The following is a 22,316-nucleotide window of genomic DNA, read 5'->3' as shown; positions in this document are numbered from 1 at the left end:
TTCCATGAGAAACTTTTGATGCTTAGAAAAGAATGACCAAGAACGCAAAACAGCTTGTAAAAGAAGTTAAATAATTATCAGGTAATTAAGTATAAACCTTTGAACTGTTTATCACTCAATCCTTCCTCTGCCTTTGTGCATTTTCTAAGAAAAATGGCAATTTTTGCTTTCATGAGTATTTCTGCTCCATTTCTTTGACATTGACCCAAATCAGATCTATTTTATCTTTTTCCAGGACTGTATTGCACCAAATCACCACTGACTTCCCCAAAAACCTTATTTTTCCACCTTCCATCTTGCTTCATAAATCAGAATCAGATTTATTCCAAGCCTCCTGATGTTCTCTGAGCCAAGACTCCAAACCACCAGGACAGCTGGTGACAATAAGGCAGGTCCAAGGTTGACCTAAATTGTATATTTTTTTAAATAAGGTATTTATTTTAATTCTTAATCCAGTCTATCAAACTGTTATACAATAAATCGTTCACCATGGATAAAGTTCACATAGATAAATTGATATTTTATACCTTTATGAGCTCCAGTAAGCTGAAACATCCAAAAACCAACTCAGTCCTGGTTAGGGCTGGATCTGTGATCAAGACAAGGTGCAGATTAGAGGAAGATGTGCACATGTTGTTAAACTGGCAACCAGGACTTCTGCAGAGGGAACAACCTCCTTGGGCTGAGCTTAAGCTGAGCTTAAATAGAGTTTGTGGGTCAAGGTGTGGATGGAGCCCCCAGATGGGGTGATTAATGCAAATTAGTTCACTCTGGGATAATTAATCACTGTCTGAAAGTGCCCAGAGCAGCCGCCCAGGTGTGGACATCTGGGCTGCAGGTACCTCACCTTGGATAATCCCATCCTTGAAGGAAAACTGGGCTGCCTGGTGTCCACAGAGGAACATCAGCAGCTCCAGAGCTGGAGGGGCTTTGTGTGACACTTGGGGACCCTGTCACCAGCCGGTCACTGCTGGTGCCACGTGTCCATGTGATGTGGTGGCTCATCCACGTGATGGACTTGAGATCCCTGAAGCACAATGGATTTCAGAATTCCATTCTATCCCTTTTTCTTTTTCCTCTTTTCTTTGTTTATGTGATGTGCCATGAGGAGCCCTGAGGGGTTTGTCCCAGGAGAGCAGAGGGAACATATTCACAGCCCTGTCACCCACAGGCTCAGAGTTGGAGTCAGGAAAGGAGCACATCCCTCTCCACATCAGCCTGGATGTTCTCTGCTGCATTTGGGATAAACCCTTGGCTCCCACCACCACAGCGAGGGCACAGGAGGAGCTGTAAATCCAAGAGAAAGAAGTTGGATTCCTTCTCCATGTCCTCATATCCTCTTTTTTGGGGCTGTGCTGAAAAACAGCCTTCCAAATACAGGATTTTTTATAATAAATGGAAGTAATGGCTTCTGCAAATTGGTTTTTGTTTTCCTTAGGCAGCTAAAGCAAGATAAATGGATTTATGGAAGTGTTAAAGACAATTCTTATTTAGTTATGAAGAACTGTCAGAAGAATGCAGTTGTTAACAAATCAGCCTCTGGAACTGGATTGTTTTAAAATTCATTCCCATTCAAAGTAAGTCTTATCTTAATTCCCATGTTTTTTTGCATGTTTCAGCCTGCTGGAGCTCAGAAAGGCTTAAACATGAATTTATCCATGTGATTTTTATCCAGTGTGAGTGATATATAATACAACAGTTTGATGGACTGGATTAATAATTAAAAGCAAAGGAAAAGTATTATTAATATGGTGCAACCTGGGATTTCACTGGCACTGGGACTTTCTCCCACTCCAGGTTTACATTATCTCCAATGAGATTCCTCCAAGGTGCCTTCTGAAACAAATTTCTTTCAAACCAAAAGGGAATAAATATCTGATTCTTTTCTTTGTTATTAATAAACACGTGCCAGAATAAATCCATCATTTTAGGTATCCAAGCACAGAAAAGCAAATTTGCCATTTGTGTTTCTTTAAGCTCTATGTTCTTTTCTAGGCACCTCAACTGATAAATAAAAAAGTATAGAATTTATGTTTGGAAAATATATGGAATATACCAAAGTATGGCAATAAAAATGGTGATCAATTGGAGTGAAATATGACGCAAAAGCAAAACTCTGGGTTTTACAATTTTGATGTATTTCTTCCCTTTGCCTCAGCAGGTAACACCTGGCCATGGGAGGAAACTACACACAGCTCAGATTCATCCTCCTGGGAATTACAGACACTCCCTGGGCGCAGGCCCCTCTTTTTGTGCTCTTTCTGTTGATTTACATCGTCACTTTGGCAGGGAACATTGGGCTGATGGTCTTGGTTTGGGTGGCTCCCAGCCTCCACACCCCCATGTACTTCTTCCTCACCCACCTTTCCCTGGCCGACGTCTGCTATTCCACCGTCATCTCCCCCAAAATGCTCACAGATCTGTTATTTGGGGATAAAACCATTTCCTGGGCCTGCTGCGTGACACAATTCCACCTCTTTGCTCTCTTTGTCACGGCCGAGTGTCACCTCCTGGCCGCCATGGCCTACGACCGGCACGTGGCCATCTGCCACCCCCTGAGCTATGTCCTGGTGGTGTCCCCCCGGGCCTGCTGGCAGCTGGTGGCCTGGTGCTACCTCGTGGCCTCCCTCAGCGCCCTCCTCTACACCAGCTGCACATTTGGGGGCTCCTTCTGTGGGCCCAACCATGTTGATCACTTCTTCTGTGACGCCAGCCCTGTGCTGAGGCTGGCGTGCTCCGACACCCGCGGCTGCGAGGCCGCCATCTTCGCCCTGGCCGCGGCCAACGGGCTGGGCACCAGCGTGGTCATCCTGCTCTCCTACGGCCGCATCCTGCACGCCATCCTGGGCACGAGCTCGGCGCCCAGCAGGGCCAGAGCCTTCCGCACCTGCGCCTCCCACCTGGCGTCCGTGGCTGTGTTCTACGGCTCCCTGTTCTTCATGTACCTGCAGCCGGCGTCACAGCACGGCAGCCGGGACAAGGTGGCCTCTGTCTTCTACACCGTGGTCAGCCCCATGCTCAACCCTTTCATCTACAGCCTGAGGAACAGGGAGGTGAAGGCAGCGCTGGGGAGGGGCAGGAGGAGGGTGTTAAACCTCTGCCGGCATCAGAGAGGTGCGGCTCGTGGCATCAGGGAGTCCTGGAATGGTTTGGGTTGGAAGGGACATTAAAGATCATCTGGTCTAACACTCCATGGGCAGGGACACCTTCCACTACACCAGGCAGCTCCAAACCCCATCCAACCTGGCCTGGAACTCTTCCAGGGATGGGGCAGCCACAGCTTCTCTGGGCAGCCTGTGCCAGGGCCTCCCCACCCTCACAGGGAAAAATTTCTTCCCAGAATCCCATCTAAACCTACCCTCAGCTTAAAGCCATTCTCTGTTGTTCTGACACTCCATGCTCTTGTGGAAGAAAACTGCTCCTCTAAAGCAAGAATAAAAAAAAAAATTAAATTATATGGATTTTTCCCTGATCTTCACAGTTTTATATAGGTTCTTCTATAGTTCCTCACAAAACTCAATTACAATATTTATCCTGGAGAAGTAGACCCCACGCTCACATATTCCTTGTAAGGAAACAGGAGTGGGAGCCTCAAACTTGAATTTCCTTTGTGGCCATGAGGCTGTCAATAGAAATCACCCAGAATTATTCCAGGGTATTATTCCAATTAAACCTTTCTTTCTCTCAGGAAAAGCAAATCACAGCTTTATTGGTTTGTAACTTATTTTGCACTGATCAATATGTATTTTTCTTGCAAGATTATTGTCCTTATCCCTAAACTCCAATAAAATTCCTCATTGTTACCTGTGAGTTATTTATTAGAGCCAAGCTGCTGGGGTGGGAGGGAGCATTTGGGAAGAACAAGAGTATTTTTAAATTTGGTTGATAAATGAGTAAGATAAAAGGCTTTAAAAGTGCATTTTTTTTCTGACTGAGAGGGATAAAAAGCTGATGCAAGTCAGGATCTCAAGATACACCTTGGAATATCAAAGGGAATGCAAATCACATATTGAAAACCTAACAGGTGCATTTCACCCAAACTTTAAGTACTTAAGTGACTTGGTTTCCATAGATGAAAGAATCCTCAACACCTGATCTATGGATAGCTGGGAGCTGTTTGGGTCTGGAAAAGGCCCTAAAAAGCCAAAACCAACACTTCTCCAAAATATGGCTCAATAAAGAAGACACAGGGGTGGCCACAACACTGGGGAGAGACCAGCAATCCTTCATCTTCTCCTGGCAGGCACTTAGAATGGAACAAAGTCAGCATTCCTACTTTCTGCTCATCCTAACAAATTCCAAAGGATAATTATCCTTTGTTGTTTTTGAGGGCAAACTGATCACAATCCTGCAACTTTCTTCTACAATTCAGATGGTCTGGATAAGCTCAGCAGACACTTCCCCCTCTTCCTCCTCTTCTCCTCCCCCTCATTTTGGTTGTCCCTCACCTGTTGTCACCTTTGGGGGCTGGGATGAGTTCAGACTGTGCAGAGGGGTAAGCCCTGGCTGCAGCAGGGAAAGGTGGAAGCAGAAAACTTTTCCCTTTGGTGTTGTGTTGCAGATGTTGTGTTCTGAGGAGTTACATGAGAATTCACTGCTGTTTGAAAAGTAAATGGACTGTGAGTAGTCTCCTTGTTCTCTGGGAAAAAACAGCAGGAGAAGAGATGTTTTAAGTCTGGGGGGAAGAGGGAAAGGTAGATTTGGATCTGGATAAAGAAGCTGGAATTGATATAATTAAATGATAAAGGTATAAATGTCAAATATAGGTATCAAAGTTGGGAGGGAAGGGACTTTAAAGCTCATCCCATTCAAGCACCTTCCACTAGACCAAGCCCTGTCCAACCTGGCCTTGCACACTTCCAGGGATGGGGTAGCCACAGCTTCTCTGGGCAACCTGTGCCAGGCCCTCAGCACCCTCCCAGGGAAGGATTTCTTTATTACATCCCGTGTAAACCCACTCTCTTTCAGTTCAAGATTTTCAGGTTTAAATGAAGAATTAAGAAAGCCCACCAGCAGATCTCAGCTCCAGGGTGCCACCATACAGGTACTCACAGCTATTTCCAGGACAAGGGATGCTGCTCCCACTCCCAGAGCAAGAAGTGATCCTGGGAGACCAACCACCCTTCAAGGGATCACCAGCTTAACAAGATCTTCTGGGCTTTGCCAAGAGTTTCCTAATCATCATCATGGAACTTCTCAGAGGGCTTCTCAACAACTTCTTTCATTCATCTTAACGAGCCATTAGAGACTAATTAGCAAAGGAAAACAAGGAAGAAACTTTCTTCCTTGTTAAAGAGAAAGTGAACTTCTCCAGATGCTTTGTTTGTCAGATCCAGGCCCTGGAGCCAAAAAGCTGGAGGGTCAATGTGTTGGCACAGGTCTGTGTTAAGAGACCTTAAAGCCCATCCAGTGCCACCTCCTGCCATGGGCAGGGACACCTTCCACTATCCCAGGCTGCTCCAATTCCCAGCCAGCCTGGCCTTGGACACTTCCAGGGATGGGGCAGCCACAGCTTCTCTGGGCAATCTGCGCCAGGGCCTCAGCACCCTCACAGGGAAGAATTTCTTCCCCATATGCAATCTAAAAGCCATTCCTGCTTGTCTGGCCACTCCAGACCCTTCCCAGAGTCCCTCTGCAGCTCTCCAGGAGTCCCATTAGGCTCTGGAAGGGCCTCTCAAGTCTGACCTCTACAGACTGAGCTCAGATATGGGTTAGTGCTGGCCTTGGCAGAGCTGAGTTAACAGTTGGGGTCCATTATCTTAGAGGGCTTTTCCAACCTAAATGATTCTGGGATTCTGTAACTGTTTCTACCCCATATTTGCTCCTCATCAGCATTCCTGCCACTCCTTCTGTGCTCATTTTCACTGTAGTTCAAACAGTTTGTTTTTCCTTCCTCTCTGTCTTGGTTTATTTTAGAGGGGAAATTGCATAGTTGCTCAAAACTAAGCAAGGCCTGCTTAATAACAAAACCAAAATATGAACAAAATGCTGGGATAGGGAGCAGCAGTTGTAATTCCACCATGATCCATAGGAGATGCCAGATGAGGGCTTCCTGCTCTTTGAGCAAGACTGGGCCTTGAGTTGGGTCACTGCCCACCCTGTGGTGGCACACAGGAAACTCCCCTTGGAATGGATGACTTTGGAAGCAGCTCCTTCAGCAGGAGACTTGCACTGGTAAGTAAACACCATCAGTTTCAGGAAGTTTGATATATATATTCTATATATTGTAGCCTGAGAGTTTATGTCCCACTTCTTTTTATATATATAAATTTATATGTATAAAGATCTTAATATATATTTCTTTATGTATATAAGGAAAGTTTATTTATAGAATTTCTTTATATTTTTTCTTAATATATATATAATTTTAAATATATATAAATTTGTCCTTGAAATATATAATTGGCTTCTTGGCATCACAGGGAAATAAAAAGAAACAGTGTAAGAAATGGAGATTCAGGGATTGGGAAACAACTGGGGGTTTGGAGAAGTGCTGCAACTGCTAACTGGGAAGAAGGGAGAACACTTTGGAAACTCTCTTGCTGGATTTTATTTTTACATTATCTGGGATATCCTGATGTCTAAACAACCAGAGAGTGTCACAATCAGGCAGATGGAGAAAAGTTTCTCTTTTTTTTTTTTCCCCCTAAATGAAGGAAATGGTCCCAAGTAGGTGTAATCAGAAGAGATGAAGAGTCCCTGGTCCTCAAGTTCTACAAGTGGTCAAGAAGGGCTTAAATTCCTGAAATTAAAATACCAGGCAGCAAACACAAACAAAAAAGGAAATACTATTTTTCAGCTGAGTGTTTCCTCCCCATCAGCCTCCAGAGCCCGGCCTTCACCTCCTGGTTCCTCAGGCTGTAGATGAAGGGGTTCAGCATGGGTGTCACCATGGTGTGGAACACAGAGGCCACCTTGTCTGGCTCCCGGGAGCTCCTGGAGCTGCGCTGGCAGTACATGGACACCAGGGATCCGTAGAAGAGCGCCACGGCAGCCAGCTGGGAGGCGCAGGTGGAGAAGGCCTTGCGCTTCCCCGCGGCCGAGCGTGTGCCCAGGGCGGCGGCCAGGATGCGGGCGTAGGAGAGGAGGATGGCCAGGACGGTGGCGGCCAGGCTGAATCCCGCCATGAGGAACGTGCCCAGCTTGTTGGGCGCGGGGTCCGTGCAGGAGAGGGCGAAGAGCGGGGGCCCCTCGCAGTAGAAGTGGCAGATGCCCTTGGGGCCGCAGAAGCTCAGCCTGAGGGCCAGGCCCGTGTGGAGGGCGGCGTTGGTGGCCCCAGCCAGGCAGGAGCTGGAAACCAGGAGCGCACAGATCCCTCGGGACATGGAGAGGGGGTAGAGCAGGGGGTGGCAGACGGCCATGTAGCGGTCATAGGCCATGGCAGCCAGCAGGTAGCACTTGGTGGTGGCAAAGGCCACGTAGAAATAGAACTGCGTGAGGCACTAGGCGTGAGAAATGGCCTTGTCCTCATCCAGGAGATCCCAGAGCAGCCTAGGAGTGATGCAGGAGGAATAGCAGAGGTCCAGGAAGGACAGGCTGCTCAGGAAGAAGTACATGGGGGTGTGGAGCTGGGCAAGCAGCCTGATCAACACCAGCAGCCCCGTATTCCCCAGCAGGGTGATCACATAGATTGCCAGGAAGACCACAAACAGGACAACCTGGATGGACATGGCCCTGCTCAGAGAATCCCAAGAGGACAAAGTGAGCACTGGTGGTTCCATTTCCTTTGGCTGCCATCCTAATGCAGCCAAATGGAAATGTGTGACACTCTCTGCTGTGGGAAAGCCCAGATGGAGAGTCAGGATATTCCTGTTTTCTGCACAAACAGGTTAAAAATGGCTGTGTTTTTATCAGCAAACACAGCCTGGAGATGCAGGAACTGCAGAATTTACTGTTTGGTTCAAAATACATTTTAAAGTAGTCAAAGTTCACTACTGAGTTTGTTTCTAATGGTTTTAGTCTGGTTTAGCCACTGATTGGGTTTGATAAATCACTTTGCACAGTGGAAGGTTTATAACACCTCCTGAAGAAGTTAAGGGAACGATTACTCACCAGATTCAAAGCATTTACCCCAGCAATTTATCCTGAATTTAGAAATCATTATGAATTTGAAAAAAAACCTGAAAACAACAAAAACCACCCAAAAACAACCCCAAACCTCATTGGTTTAGATGATCCAAAAGAGACAAAGCACTGGTGAGAGATCAGGACATCTTTAAAATTTTCTTTAGGAGAGTTAGAACAAATTAAAATAAACCAAATTTATTCTCTTCCTTCCCATGAAACTGAAATTCAGGTTCAAACAGGAGATTTAGTGTATTAAAAAACCCTTTAAATATGGTGATACTTGTGTCATTCCTATGAGAAGTGTGAAGTGGAGAAAGAAAAGGGTTTTAAGTCTGGAGGCCCCAGAAACGTTGTGGTGCCATGATTAACTGGGAGGAGTAAGATGCTGATAATACATTTCAAATAAATAGAATATTTATAATTTGGGAAATAATCGAGGTAGTGCTGCTATGCAATAATTGATCTTCAAGGCCAGGTTGGACAGGGCTTGGAACAACCTGGGCTAGTGCAAGGTGTCCCTGCCCATGGATCATCACTGGAGGATCCATAAGGTCCCTTCCAACCCAAGCCATGGATGTCATGATAAATTCCTGGGTTTCACCTCAGAGACCCTGAGCCTGGATGATTATTTGTTGTGAGAATAGGCTCCCACTTCAAGCCCTCTCCTTGCAACAGATCAACTCCCTGCAGCCTTATTTTGGCTAAAATTCACCTGTTTCCTCACATCTCAGGGCCCTTTTTGCTTGATCAGATTTTATCTCCCAGACCATAATTTCCAGGGAGAAATAAACCAGTGTTAGTGTGGGAATAATTTACCTTCACAAATTTACCTTCACAAAAAGCATTAAAACTTGACCAAAAAATCTGCTGTTTGCAGTCCTCATTCACAGGAACACCAAGGGGTTTGTCACTGCCCAGCCCTGGAGCAGGAAATTTCCCTTGGGAATGGATGACTTTGGAAGCAGCTCCTTAAAGAGGAGACCTGTGCTGGTAAATAAAGACCATTAGTTAAAACAAATCAATTAGTTTCAGGAAGTTAAATGGCAGCTTGAGGATTTATTTACCACTATATATATACAATTAAATATATGAATATTTTACAATATAAATAAAGTTAATATAGAGGTTTAATTTATATATGTAGTTAGAGATGTAATTACTTAATAAATATAAATATTTTCCTAATAGATATAATTTTATTTTATATATTATATGTAATTGCATACATTTAAATGTATCTCTTAGAATATATAAATAATTTCCTGGGATCACAGGGAATTAAAAAGAACTGGTGTAAGAAATGGAGATTCAGGGATTGAGAGACAGCCCAGGGTTTGGAGAAGTGTTGCAATTGCCAATCAGGATGAAAGGAAAACTCTGCAGGAACTTTACTGCTGCAATTTATTTTTACATTTTCTGGTGATAATGATGAGCTGAATTTAAGACTTTTAGGTTCAGATTGACCCTTCAGTCAATTTGCCCAGAGTGTGAGGAATATTCATCCAAAATGTGAGCTAGGAATGAAGGTTCGGATGTACTGGAATACATGTTTTGCAACCAGGAAGAACCTTCACCAATTTCCTGGAGTTATTTGTTATTATATTCTTCTGCAAACACTTGGGAAGCACAATTTTCCCCAACCAGCAAAAAAATTGTCTCAAAACCACTTAACATTTCACCCTTTCTGATTCTTAAGATACTCACAGGTCCTGGAGCTGAAGTCCACAAGCTCCATCAGTCTGGCCAAAACCAGCAAGTTTTCTGTTCCCACCCCCTAATGTGGCTGGAATATTTAAGTTTTACCCCATCCCCACGCGACCAATAACCACAGGGTCACTGAGGCACCTGAACACACCATGAGCCTTCTCCAGAGGCCCTGGGATCCATCCCAAGGTTTCTCCCTGGAGTTTTAGGGATGGGATGCCTGCAGCACATCAGAATTGATGCCCGCAGAGCCTGGGCAATGCCATTTGTGAACACAACACTGCCAAGAGGATTCACCAAAAGAAGGATTTTTGCGAAAGGCTTGAATCTGAAAAATTTTTAAATTCTTCCCTAATTCCATATTTCTCTTCTCACCCTCCCAAAGAAGCTTTTCCTCCCCTGTTCCTCCAGCTCTCAGTCAGAGGTTCATTGCAGGAAGTCCCTTGAGTGGCTGTCAGTGCTTTTCTCCAGCTGCTGGTGGATGTCCTTGCACTCAGAACACTCACTGATGGCTCATCTCCATCCTGGTGGCCACCACAACCTCCACACCTGCTCTCCTGTCCCAGTGTCTGGGACAATTCTTCCCCATGGGCAACGCTCAGCATTTTCCCTTTTCCAAGCTTACCTGGTTCTCATCTGCCCATTTTTGACCAGGAAGCCTCATTTTCAAAAACCGTTTTGCAATGTGTGCTTCAAAATGAGTTGAGGAGACTTATGGGGAGTAAACTCTACCAGCCAGAGAATCCTGGGATGGCTGGGGTTGGAAGGGACCTTAAAGCTCATCTCATTCCCATGCCCTGCCATGGGCAGGGACACAGGATGACCCCTGAGGAATGTGTGAGGAGTGTGTTTGCTCCACCAGGAGCAAACATCAGTCCTGGACGTTCCATCTCCTTCCCTCATGGTGGCTCCAGCTCCACTCGTGCATGGTCAGGTGCTGTTCCCACAGAAGTTGGACACAGTTCACCCTCATTTCCCCAGTCCCCACTTGCACCACAACCCAAAACCTTTTGGTTTTGAGAGCAGCAGCTCTAGCACAAAGCCACAACATGCACAGTGACAGTGCCACAGCCACAAACTCAGGGTTTAATTCACTAAGGGCTCATGATCCTGTTTAAAGGTCAGCTGATGGCCAAGGCAAGACCAGCTGGACAAAGAAATTAAAGCCATGAAATGCTTTCTCAAACTATTATTAAAATATTGAATATTTCTCAAATATTTTTTGTATTGCCAAACAATGGTAAGGTCCCAGAGCAAAGAGAGTTGCTCTGGGGTTATGTTTTAAATGCCTTAATGTTTTAATCAATTAAAAATTATGGGGGGGGTTATGTTTTAAATAAAACATTTAAAATAATCTTTGGTCTTATTTAAAGAAAAAATGTACAATCTTGTCTGCATCTAAATTAAACAATGTCTTGAGGGTGGCACGGAGGAGCAGAAGGGTGGGAGAACAGCAGGAAATACACAAAGAGGTCCCAGTTCATGGTCCTGATCACAGAGTCATAGAATTGGTTAGGTTGGAAAAATCCTCTGGGATCATCAAGTCCACCATTCCCACATCAGTGTCAAGGTCACCACTAATCCATGTCCCCAGGTGCCACACCCACACGCTTTTTAAACCCCTCCAGGGATGGGGATTCCACCACTGCCCGGGCAACCTGTTCCAGGGCTGGACAGCCCTTCCCGTGAAGGAATTTTCCCTTTCCAACCTAAACCTCCCCTGGTGCCTCTTGAGGATGTTGTCTCCACATCTGTGGACATGTGAGTTGAGCCCTTTGGGGCCTGCCATGGGGGCACAGCACAGCTGAGGAAAGAGGAACAGGAGCATAAACAGCTCAGGGGGATTTAGCCAGGCAGCCTGACTAAATAATAACCAGGGAATTGTTGGCAAGACTTGGGAACAAAGGATTCAGCTGAGTGACTCTGAGTGCCTGTGAGTTTTGTGTCATCAATAAGTCAGCAAACTACCTTGATTCTGGCTTGATTTAATCCAACTGAGCAGCTTCTCCTCCATCCCAAGTTGTTCTGAGTCTCTAGGAGAGTCTCATCACTCTGGATTTCACCATGGACCTGGCACAGGGTGAGATAATGCACTGATTGGAGGGTTTGGGTTTTTTCATATACGCAGTGCTTTAACACCAAATGTGTCACAGAATTCTGGAATGGTTTGGGTTGGAAGAGACCTCAAAGCTCATTCAGTTCCAACTTCCTGCTGTGGGCAGGGACACCTTCCACTAGACCAGGCTGCTCCAAGCCTCATCCAAACACCAAAACTGGAGTGAAATTGTTATTTTCAGCTGATATTGAGCCAGCCAGCACATCATCTAAATCATCTAAATCAGCCAGCACATCATCTGAATAAAGTGCAGAAGGCCCCAAAAATGTCTCTCTACATATTTTACAAAAATCCCAGCATATCACCCACATCTCCATTGTATCTGGCCACAACATTAAAACATCCAAGCTCATTTTATTTTCCTGAGTCTCCTCCAAGCCTCCTTCACCTCCCGGTTCCTCAAGCTGTAGATCCAGGGGTTCAGCATGGGGGTCACCACAGAGTAGAGCACAGCAGCCCATTTATCCCCTCCCCTGGAGGTGTCTGACCTGGGGATTAAGTACATGAAAATCAATGGCCCATAGAAGGTGCTGAGGGCAGCGAGGTGGGAGGCACAGGTGGAGAGGGCTTTGCGCTTGCCCTCAGCTGAGCTGATGCTCAGGATGGTGGAGATGATGGCCACATAGGACACCAGGACCACCAGCAGGCTGGGAACACTGAGCAAAGATGAAGAAGTCCTCAGGATGATGAGGCTGAGGGTGGTGTCAGAGGAGGAGAGGGAGATCAGCATGGAAATGTCACAGAAGAACAGATCGATGGCGCTGGAGCTGCAGAAGAACAAGCTGGACATGCCAATGGCTTGTCCCACACCATTGGTCAGCCCCAGGAGGTAGGAGCTGGTCACCAGCCAGGAGCAGCGCTCTGGGGACATGACAAGGAGGTAGAGCAGGGGGTGGCAAATGGCCACATATCGGTCATAGGCCATTGCAGCCAGTAGGAAACACTCAGTGACCACAAACAGGCCAAAAGTGAATATCTGAGCCATGCACCCAGCATAGGTGATTCCCTTCTTCCCCAAAAAAACCCCAGCCAACATCCTGGGGGTGATGGTGGTGGAAGTGCAGAGGTTCACAAAAGCCAGGTTGCCCAGGAAATAATACATGGGGGAATGGAGCAGGGCACTGGCTCTGATCAAGGTGATCGTACCCAAGTTCCCCAGGATGGTGACAAGGTAGGTGAGCAGGAAGAGCAGGAAGAGGGTGACCTGAGTTGCCGGGTCCTCGGTGAATCCTGCCAAGCTGAACTCAGTTGTTTGGGTGCAATTGATTCCTGGCATTGCTTCAAAGTTGTTGTCTGTGTGAACTCCCTGCTGGAGGTTTCCTCCAGCTGGAAAACCCTCTTTGCAGTGGGATCTGTTTGGAGACAATCCTACAAGATCTAAAACAAGAGTTTAGGCACAGATTGATAAACAGTGCTGGGTGGAAGTCATGGCATGGGTAGGGAGAAGCTGTAGGTTACACAACCCTGAGGAGCTTTACCTTGGTGCTGCCTTCAATCCCCTGTGTGTCTTCAGTCTGGGACTTTGAAATCATCCAGCACAACCTGAAACATGGAGAAACCCAACAAAAGCTATAAAAGACAGCACAGAATTGACTATTCTTCCTTGTGTTGGCATCTGCCAACCACCTGCCTTGTCTGTCTTCTCCACAGACTCCTGTAAGGGTTTGGGTTGGATGGGATCTTGAAGACCATCTCATTGCACCCCCTGCCATGGGCAGGGACACCTTCCACTCGACCAGATTGTTCCAAGCCCCATCCAGCGTGGCTTTGAACATTTTCCAGATAAGGGGCACCCAAAACTTCCTGACTATGAAGTCTCCCCTCCCTCCTGATGATTTTCCTAAAAGATTTTCCCAGCTCTTTATTCTGTTCCTGCAGTCTTCAAACAAAAACATGCAACACTGAAAGCTCAGCAATTTCCTCCTAAAAATATTTATTTTTTGGGAAAAAAAAAATTAAAAGTCACCTTTTGGACATGCCTTATATCAACAATAGTAAGATCCATAAGAGTTCTTTGCAGGAAAGCTGCCAGTCCTCATCCAGGAGCCCTTTGTGGTCAGTGAGAGGTACCCAGAGTGAGTGCTCCAACGGGGTGTCCTCACCACACACCTGCAGCAGATCACCTGGATTTGGTGCTGAGCCCAGAGTACAATAAGGAACTGGAGCCCAGGAGCCTCCAGGCAGGAGCTGAGGGCTGAAGCTGTTTCTTCTTTGCAAGAAAAAACAACAGGAGATGGGTGGCTTGGCATGTGCTGTCCTTAGTCGTGGTTCTCCAGGATGATCCTCCCCTACATCTCTTCAGCCTCCCTGCTTCCCTCCTGATGCTTTTCAAGGTGGATGTCAAGGTGCTCTGCAGGTGAATTTAAAAATATACCACTGTCAGCAAAGACCTTTTTCCATGTAATTTGGGGATTTAGAGGCTCTTGGAGCCCCAGGAGAGTGACAAAGCCCAAAGCACGTTGTTATTGCTTCTCTGAGCTTCTGAGTTTGGAGGTGATTACACAGAGGAGATTATCTCATCTTAATAAGCCACAGGGCTTTGGGGACTCCCCAGAGTAACCACAGTGCAAAACCCCACCTGTTGTGACAAATTTTTGGGCATTCCAGAGATGTTCAGCTCTACAAATGCCGTGTTTGGCCTTATCACACCAGTGAGCTGAGGGGAATCTCACTGGTGGGGCACAGTCCCATGGGAGCTGGTCTCCATCAGCAGTTCCAGTCACCAGAGATGATGAACCACCTTTCTACCCATTCCAAATTCCTTAGACCCAAACCAAGCTCACCTGTCCCATCCCTGGAAGTGTTCAAGGTCAGGTTGGAGTGATCTGGTCTAGCGGAAGGTGCCCCTTCCCATGGCAGTAGGGTGGAACAAGATGAGCTTTAAGGTCCTTTCCAACCCAAACCATTCCAGTATTCTATGAAGTTTGTCTGCAAGAACCCAGGAGAACCACAGAATATGCTGAGTTAGAAGGGATCCACAAGGATCACCAAGTCCAGCTCTCAGCCCTGCACAAACCCATCCCCAAAAGTCACACCATGTACCCAAGAGCATTGTTCAAATGTTTGTTGAGCTCTGTCAGACTTGGTGCTGTGACCACTGGGCTGGGGAGTCAGTCCAATCACCCTTTGGGTGAGGATCATTCTTCTAATACCCAGCTTAAACCTTTATCTCTTCCACAACCAATCCTCCCTCCAAAAGATATCTTCTGTTAATGGGCCATTGAGTGTCACTACATAACTAATAAAAATTACATCATCCCATTGTGAGGTGCTCCACCCAGAGAGAGGAACCAAACATTCCTACCTGGATATAATTTAAGATTTAGAACAACAGAGAAAACCTTTTCCCACTAGATTCCCAGAAAAACAGCTTTCTTCTCCATTAAATTCCCAGAAGAAAACCAAGCCCATCTACACTACTACTGGGCCTTCAGAAGTAAACTACACCTTTGCACAAGATCACTGCTTCAACAAAACCACATCTATCACTCCAAGAAGACTGCAAATACCATCTACTCAGACTGCTATCAACACCCTGGCCAACTGAGTGTCAAGTTGTATTCTCTGTCAGTGGTTTTTTTTTTTTTTGTTTATTTGTTCTATTGCATTTGTATTTTAATTTTCTTAGTAAAGAACTGTTATTCCTATTCCCATAGCTTTACCTGAGAACCTCTTAGTTTCAAAATCATAGTAATTCAGAGAGAAGAAGTTTGCATTTTCCATTTCACAAGAAGCTCCTGCCTTCCTTAACAGACACCTCTCTTTTCAAACCCAGACAAACTTCCAGTCAGCTAGAACCTCTCCAGATTCCCAAGACTGCTCAAAAAATTGAGAGAGGTTTTTGACATCAGCAGCTCTTTGAGGATTCTTGGATGTATCCCATTGGGCCCCATGGATTTGTAGGGGTCCAGCTGGAGCAGCAGTTCCCACACAACTCCAGTCCTGTCTGTTACTAGAGGTTCTACCCACTGCCTCTTCAGCACAAGACAAAGATCCCACTTCTGTGCTGGATCCAAACACTGAACAAGACCAGCTGCCTTTTACTGACGGGGGGAAAGAAAATGCCCAGTTTATAGGAACAGACAGTGCAGAAAAATCCACAAAGACCATACCTTTGGCATTGGGAAGTGGCATTCCCCCGAGCAGGAACAGGTGTTGCAATGTCCCAGGCTCCAAGTTTGGTTCCCAACAGAAGCAAAGGTCCAAGCTGAAAGATGTCTCTGGATTTCAGCTTCCCTGTGCCTGGGATGGGAACAGCCACTGGACTGGGAACAGCTCCACCTGACATTGATATTTTCAGTCTCTGAGTGACATCAGCTCCAAAACCTCCATCTCCTTTGGGGCTCCCCAGAAAAATAAATCAGCGCTGGGAGCGCCTCAGCGCATTGGCCAGTGACGAGCTGGGCAGGTTTATAGAGGCTGGGGCCTGAGGGGAGCTAGCATTTGTGACTTTGTGTTTGCTTTCTGTTGGTGTCTGACTCTTCTGAGCTGCTTTAGTGGGGTAAAAGTGTGTTTTACTTCATCTTTTAAGACTGTGTCAAAATTTAAATGGTATTTCAGTATATGGTATGGAAGAGGGCAAGTGTTAGATGGCCCCAGCTGAAGCTGTGGTGGGGCTGAGGGGCTGTTGCTCTCTGAATCTCCCCAGGTGTGCCTCAGTCTTCCAAACTCTTCCTCAATGAGGAGTTAGGAGGCAATAGTTGCTCTAATTTGGCTTTTTCCTGACCTTTTCAGGACTGAAATAATGGGTTTTGGATATTTTACATCAGCTTCTACCCTTGGTTGGGGTTTTCTCTGGTTGTGGAAAAGTGCAGAGGGTTTTGCTCTCTGCTAGGTCAGGTAATTGCTTTGGGAAGCTCCTTTATAAATAAGATTTTTTTCAAGTCTTTAAGCTTCTACAGTTCAGGCCTCAACTCATACTTGCAGTGTAAAATTGGGGTGTGTTGGGCAGGGAATGGGAGGCACAGAATTGCTCCTGCCTTAATTTCTCCAACCTGTGGCTTTTTATTGTGTCTGTGACTCTGGCTGGTGTCAGTGTTTGGGGTAGGAGCTCTGAGGTTCTGCTCCCTTTCCAGGTGGTGTTGCTGTATCCCTGCTTGGGGGACTTTTGTTAATTCAGGCTCCTCCTGGGGGATTGGGAGTTACAAACTGAAAACCTTGCAGGGAAAGGTGACTGAGCACTGTGATGTCATCATACCATGTGATGCTGAACCTCTCTATTGGCTTTTAATTTGGAAACACAGGAAGAAGAACAACCTTTTGAGGTTTAACTTCTGGGGGGAGGCTTTGGAGTTCACAGAAGCTTGTCAGGATTTGGATATTTCATTTAAATTCCATTCCTATACTAAGGAATTGGAAGTGCCTAAAGGTACCTCCACTCACACTTTAACTTTAAGCCCTCTACCACCAATAAATTGGGGTGTCCTTTTGTTAGGAACACCCCACCTCTGCTTCTTTAGGCAACTCCATGTGGGAGATAAAATAAATGTGGACCAAAGTTTGGAACGCAGCTTCCAAGTCAAGTTCCCTGCTAGGAAATGCCTCCAGCTCTCTGCTCTCTGTTCAAACACAGCCTGGCCCTTCAGGGCTGCAGACTCTGAGCCACACAACTTGTGAGCTGGCAAGTACCAGCAGCTGAGGTCTCATTCCAACAAAAACAGGGATTGGGGCTGCATTTGGATACATGCAGGCAGGTTTGGGTCACTTCAGAAAGCTTCAATCCCTGTTTTTCAGAGATTCCATCAGGGATAATGACCTTTCCACAAATACCTCCTAAGGCACATGAGAACCTGAGTAAGAAAATGGAATCAACCCCTTTGTTCCATTGGCCTCCCAGCCCAAATTCCAGTGGGACAGACCAGTCCCTCTCCTTGGAAGGCAGCATCTCCTACCTGGAGCTGGGCCTTCCCCAGCCTTTGGGGGCCGCTGTCTCCATCCTCCCACGCCTCCTCATCTTCCTCCTCGCCAGGGTTGGCTTCCTCAGCCTGCAGAGCAAAGCCAGGGACGGTGCCCAGCCTGCTCATGCCAGCCTGGGCAGCAGGGACGGGCTGGGGGCACCTCTGGATGTCCCCCTGTGCCTGGCACCGTCCCTGCTCCGCGCCCATCCCCGCTCCTGCCTGGGCAGCTCCTTGGAACGGGATGTGAAAGCACAAACGTTTGCTCTGCTGGGGCTGGGACAGCAGAGACTCCCCCGGGGCAGGGGGCAAAGCTCCTGCTCCCACATCCTCAGCCTCCCACAGCCCTGCTGAGGCTGGCCAGAGCAAAGGAAACGCCTCAGCTCCTGCTGGAAATTCCCTCCTGTGCCCATCAACCCAGAGAAATCGGGGCTGCTCTATCCCTGGAAGTGTCCAAGGCCAGGCTGGATGGGGCTTGGAGCACCCTGGGCTGTGGATGGAATGGCAGGGGATGGAATGAGGTGATCCTTAAGGTCCCTTCCCACTCAAACCATTTGGGGACTCCAGGATGATTCCATGGTTTCTCCATCCATCAATTTAATATTGTTTCTTTTCAAATTTAATTTCCCAAATTTAGATGATTTATTAAAGGAATCACTTAAAAATTATTCCAGTAATAAAAAGGGAAGCATCAAACATACAAGAATCATTCCCATGTCCATCAAATCATTATTAAGTGGAAGCCTCTTCCCTCACCTCTGTCTTTCTTCTTCTTTCCTGGAAATCCCGAGGATCCCACAGTTTCTCAGAGACATCAGCTGGGATCACTGGGGGATTTGCTCTGTCAGAAATCCAGAGGGGTTTACAACATTTGTTCCTCTGCATCTTTATCCCCTAACCAGGTCTCTATAATGGTGGTGTGGGAGAAGTTTGGAATTGCTAGAAATGGATCAGCTTCAGTTTTCCCCCTCTGTTTTTCAACTATTCCCAAATTCTTGGAATTACTCTCAAATACACCCAAGAAAATTCCTGTGAAAGGATCAATCAGAGGAACATCCTGAGAAGAGAAAACTGCCTCCAGCAGCAGCTGGAATGATCCCATTGCTGCTCTTACCTGGTCTCCAGGTGCTCCTGCCAGAGCTCCCAACAGCCACTGCCATTCCTAAACAGGAGCCATGGAAGACGTTCCTGCTGTCCATGAGGGTGAGGAGGCACTTTGGGATGTTCTTGGCTGAGCAATCAGACAAGAGAGTGTCAATGATCTCGCGCTCCCTTCCAAGCCAAAGCAGCCCCTGATTCCATGGCATGATCAGCACCTCTCCCACTTCCATTCCAGAAACATCCTCCCACTAACCCAGGGCTTTCCTTTTTTTGCACCACATCAGGGATGTGCTGCCGAGTGCCCCGGGCATGGGATGCTTCAGCGTTCCCTGGGACACCTCAGCATTCCCTGTGGTGCCTCAACATTCCCTGGGACACCTCAGCATACCCAGGATGTCTCAACATTCCCAGGGATACCTCAGCATTCCCAGGGATGCCTAGAATTTCCGGGGGTGCCCCAGCATTCCCGGGGTGCCCCAGCATTCCCAGGGATGCCCCACCATTCCCACGGATGCCCCACCATTCCCACGGATGCCCCAGCATTCCCAGGGATGCCCAGCATTCCCAGGATGCCCCAGCATTCCCGGGGGTGCCGCTCCAGCCGCTCCCGCGCCGTCCCGGGCTGCAGTGCCGGGCGCTCGCCACGGGGCGGCAGCACCGGGCGCTCCCAGCCCGGCCGGTGCCGCTGTCCCGGGGCGGCCGCGCCTCTGGCCCGCCCTGACCCGGCGGGGCCGCGAACACCGCGGGCAAAACCCCCCGATCCCCTTGAATCCACCCTCCAAGGCACAGGATCGCAGCATCTCCTGAGCCAAAAGGGCCCCCGGGGAGCATCGAGTCCAAATCCTGGCCCGCACAGGACCCCAAGAATTCCCCGCTGTGCCCGGGAGCCTTGTCCAGAGCCCGGCTCCTTCCCCAAGATCCTGAGAACACAGCGGGGCTGGGAGAAGGATGACGGTGGGGGAGTTTTGTTTATATCTCGCTATACGATCGTTCTGTAGCTCCGTTACGTATCGTTATCGGTAACCCTACAATCAGTATGTCCCTTGTATCTCGCTATACATCCTTACACGTCGCTTTCGCGGCGGCGGCTCCAGTGACCGACGGAAGCCCCGCCTGACCCCCGCTCCCCTTCCCGCGCTCAGACCAGGTTTCCTCCCCGGCTCCAGCCCTGGATTCCCGCGGCAGTCTCAGCTGTCTCGTTCCATAAAGCAAATTATTCACAGCAGCACAGAGCCAGCCCGAGCTGGTCCCTCCGCAGAGCACCGACCACCCCTTCCTTACCCCAAACTGTGCGTTCTGTCCCCTGCACATTAACTCAGATTCTACCCCAAAATGTTCATTTTGGCCCCTACAGAATCCGCCCCGCAGCGACGCCCCGGGCCCCGTTCGGCCGAGGCAGCTCCGGTGTCCCCTGCCCGCAGCTCCCGCTGCTGCCGCCTTCCCGCTCCGGGTCCCGGGACGGGACAGCGATCCCTGCGTCGGGACAGCGATCACTGTGCCGGAACACCGATCCCCCGTTCCCCGCTCGGGGCCGTCCCCGTTCCCCGCTCACCTCCGAGCCCGGCGCCGCCGCCCCCGGTGCCCCGGCCCGGCCCCGCCGCTCCCCGGGCTCCGCCACGGCGCTCCTGAGTTTGGTCCCAGAAAAAACCTCGGGTTTTATTTCTGAGCTCGGACTAGCAGGACTTGCCCCAACCCCCCCGCCCGGGGACCCCCAGTGTGATGTAGGGACAGCCGGAACCCCGGCGGTGTCGGGCCGTGCTTTGCACTGCAATGGGGGGACCCGCCCAGCGGCTCCGGCCCCGTGTGGGGGCTCCAGGGACAGCGGGGGCGCCGCTCCGGCCCTCTGGGGGAAAGAGGGAGTGGGGGATAGCGGGGAGTGAGGAGGCGAGGGAGAAGGGGGGGGCAGGAAAAGGGAATAAGGGCAGGAGGGGTAGAGGGAGGTACAGGATGGGACCCCCAGGCTCCCGTTCCTCACCTGGGCCCCTCCGGAGGAGCCCGGTCCGGCCGCTGCCCCCCGCACCGAGCGCTGAACGGGCACAGGAGGCCGGGGCGGCTCCCGGGGTTTCAATCCCCCGGTCCCGCCCCGCGCACCTGAGCAGGCCGGGCCCGGCCCGTTTGGAGCCGCTCGCCCCGGGATGCGGCGGGAATCGCCTTGTCCTGGTCCGGCACCAGCTCTCCGTGCCTGCAGGGAGATGGGAACGGCAGCAAGAGTCTCCCATCCCCATGGATGCCCCTCTCCCTGAAAGCTCTCGCAGTGACCCAGCGTGTTTTCCACCTCCCTTGTCCCAAACAGGGAAACACCGGCTGCTCCTCTGCTCCTCCTCACAGGAGCAAGGGAAAGGCTCCTGTGCTATTCCCAAAAACAGAACCCCTGGAATTAGTGCCCTGGGAGCCCAGTCTGGTCCTTCCAGTGACTGGGGGTCACCCAGAGGGTCTTTACCAGCATCAAGTGAAAATGACATCCTGGTCCAGTGCATTTCCAGCAGGATTGGGCACTCCTGGCCACGGTGACCAGTCCATGGAAGTGGGACCGGTGACAATCCAGGGGGATTTGAAGTTGGATTCTTGCAGATTTCATTGTGCAGAAGCTCCAATTCTCTTTGGCACCTCTTGTTTAAATGTTTTCCTGCTGGAAGAGGTCAATTAGTCTTTTGAATGGCCAGATTGCCAGAGGCAGGGAAAACCAAGGAGCATTCCCTGCACATCTCCATCACTTCCACGTCCACCTGCAGCGAGTGGCTGAAGGACAGGAGCCAGCCCAGGACAGGCTCAGAGATGAGGCTTCCAGCCCAAACCATTCCAGGATGATTCTACCATCTCTCCCTGCATTAATTTTGTGTTGTTTCCTCTCAAATTTAGATGATTTGTTAAAGGAAAATAAAATCTAAAATTATTGCAGGAATAAAAAGGGGAGTTGTAAAACATACAAGAATCATTCCCATGTCCATCAAATAATTTTTAAATTGGAATCTTACTCCCTCATCTCCGTGCTTGTTTTGCTTTCCTGGAAATCCTTATGATCCTACAGTTTCTAGGTGTATTTCCCTCCCCAAAAAGGGATGGAAACATCCTGATGCATTAGGGAGAGGATTTTTTTGTTATTCCAAGGAACGACAAGCAGAGAGATGGCCTTGGACACTAGGGATGAACACCCTCAGCATTCCCTCTCTCCAAACCCCGCGCAGATGGGGCTGGGAATGCCGGAAGGAGCCGGGTGTGCCTCTAATTGCAGAGTGTGCCTTTAATCCCGGCCTAAACCAGCTCAGCCTGTGAGCCTGTCCCAGCGTGGGGACAGGCCAGGACAGGTCTGTGCACATCCCAGCACCCGGGTGTCTCAGTCCCCAGCCTGCCCCACACCCTCCAGGCTGCTGTCCGGTCACTCCAGACCATTGCAGCAGGGTCTCTCCCTCCTCTCCCACTGCCAGCAGTGATGG

General features: G+C 48.7%; 3 protein-coding genes and 1 long non-coding RNA gene across 5 annotated transcripts; 1 reads left to right on the top strand and 3 right to left on the bottom strand.

Moving 5' to 3' along the window:
• Positions 1–2,174: 2,174 nt before the first annotated feature.
• On the top strand, positions 2,175–3,310 carry LOC139590592 (olfactory receptor 8J2-like). The gene has a single exon (XM_071428308.1). It carries the CDS (start codon positions 2,175–2,177, stop codon positions 3,168–3,170), a length of 996 nt encoding a protein of 331 aa, XP_071284409.1. The 3' UTR covers positions 3,171–3,310.
• A 3,155-nt stretch (positions 3,311–6,465) lies between these two features.
• Positions 6,466–7,740, bottom strand: LOC139590593 (olfactory receptor 5AP2-like). Its single transcript, XM_071428309.1, is given in 2 exon segments — positions 6,466–7,673; positions 7,675–7,740. Coding segments are annotated over 2 exon segments (948 nt in total). The 5' UTR covers positions 7,738–7,740; the 3' UTR covers positions 6,466–6,788.
• Positions 7,741–11,876: 4,136 nt separating this feature from the next.
• LOC139590731 (olfactory receptor 5G3-like) lies at positions 11,877–15,029 on the bottom strand. 2 transcript variants are annotated; one of them, XM_071428448.1, is made up of 4 exons: positions 14,671–15,029; positions 13,854–14,237; positions 13,366–13,429; positions 11,877–13,264 (listed from the first exon to the last, which is right to left on the bottom strand). In XM_071428448.1, exon 4 carries the CDS (start codon positions 13,161–13,163, stop codon positions 12,237–12,239), a length of 927 nt encoding a protein of 308 aa, XP_071284549.1. In that variant the 5' UTR covers positions 13,164–13,264; positions 13,366–13,429; positions 13,854–14,237; positions 14,671–15,029; the 3' UTR covers positions 11,877–12,236. The 2 variants fall into 2 exon arrangements, with proteins under 2 accessions (XP_071284549.1, XP_071284550.1); XM_071428449.1 differs by lacking the exons at positions 13,854–14,237; positions 14,671–15,029 and having other exon boundaries at positions 13,366–13,478.
• A 2,275-nt stretch (positions 15,030–17,304) lies between these two features.
• Positions 17,305–20,503, bottom strand: LOC139590591 (uncharacterized). Its single transcript, XR_011679367.1, has 3 exons — positions 20,435–20,503; positions 18,896–19,012; positions 17,305–17,871 (listed from the first exon to the last, which is right to left on the bottom strand). It is a non-coding gene; the product is annotated as an uncharacterized lncRNA (long non-coding RNA).
• Between the last annotated feature and the right edge of the window lie 1,813 nt (positions 20,504–22,316).

Source organism: Agelaius tricolor, unplaced genomic scaffold (assembly GCF_023055355.1).
Source record: "Agelaius tricolor isolate 1412-34295 unplaced genomic scaffold, bAgeTri1.0.p SCAF_5, whole genome shotgun sequence".
NCBI lineage: Eukaryota > Metazoa > Chordata > Aves > Passeriformes > Icteridae > Agelaius > Agelaius tricolor.
Note: the sequence above shows the minus strand (reverse complement) of the source record. Positions and strands in the feature narration are given on the sequence as shown.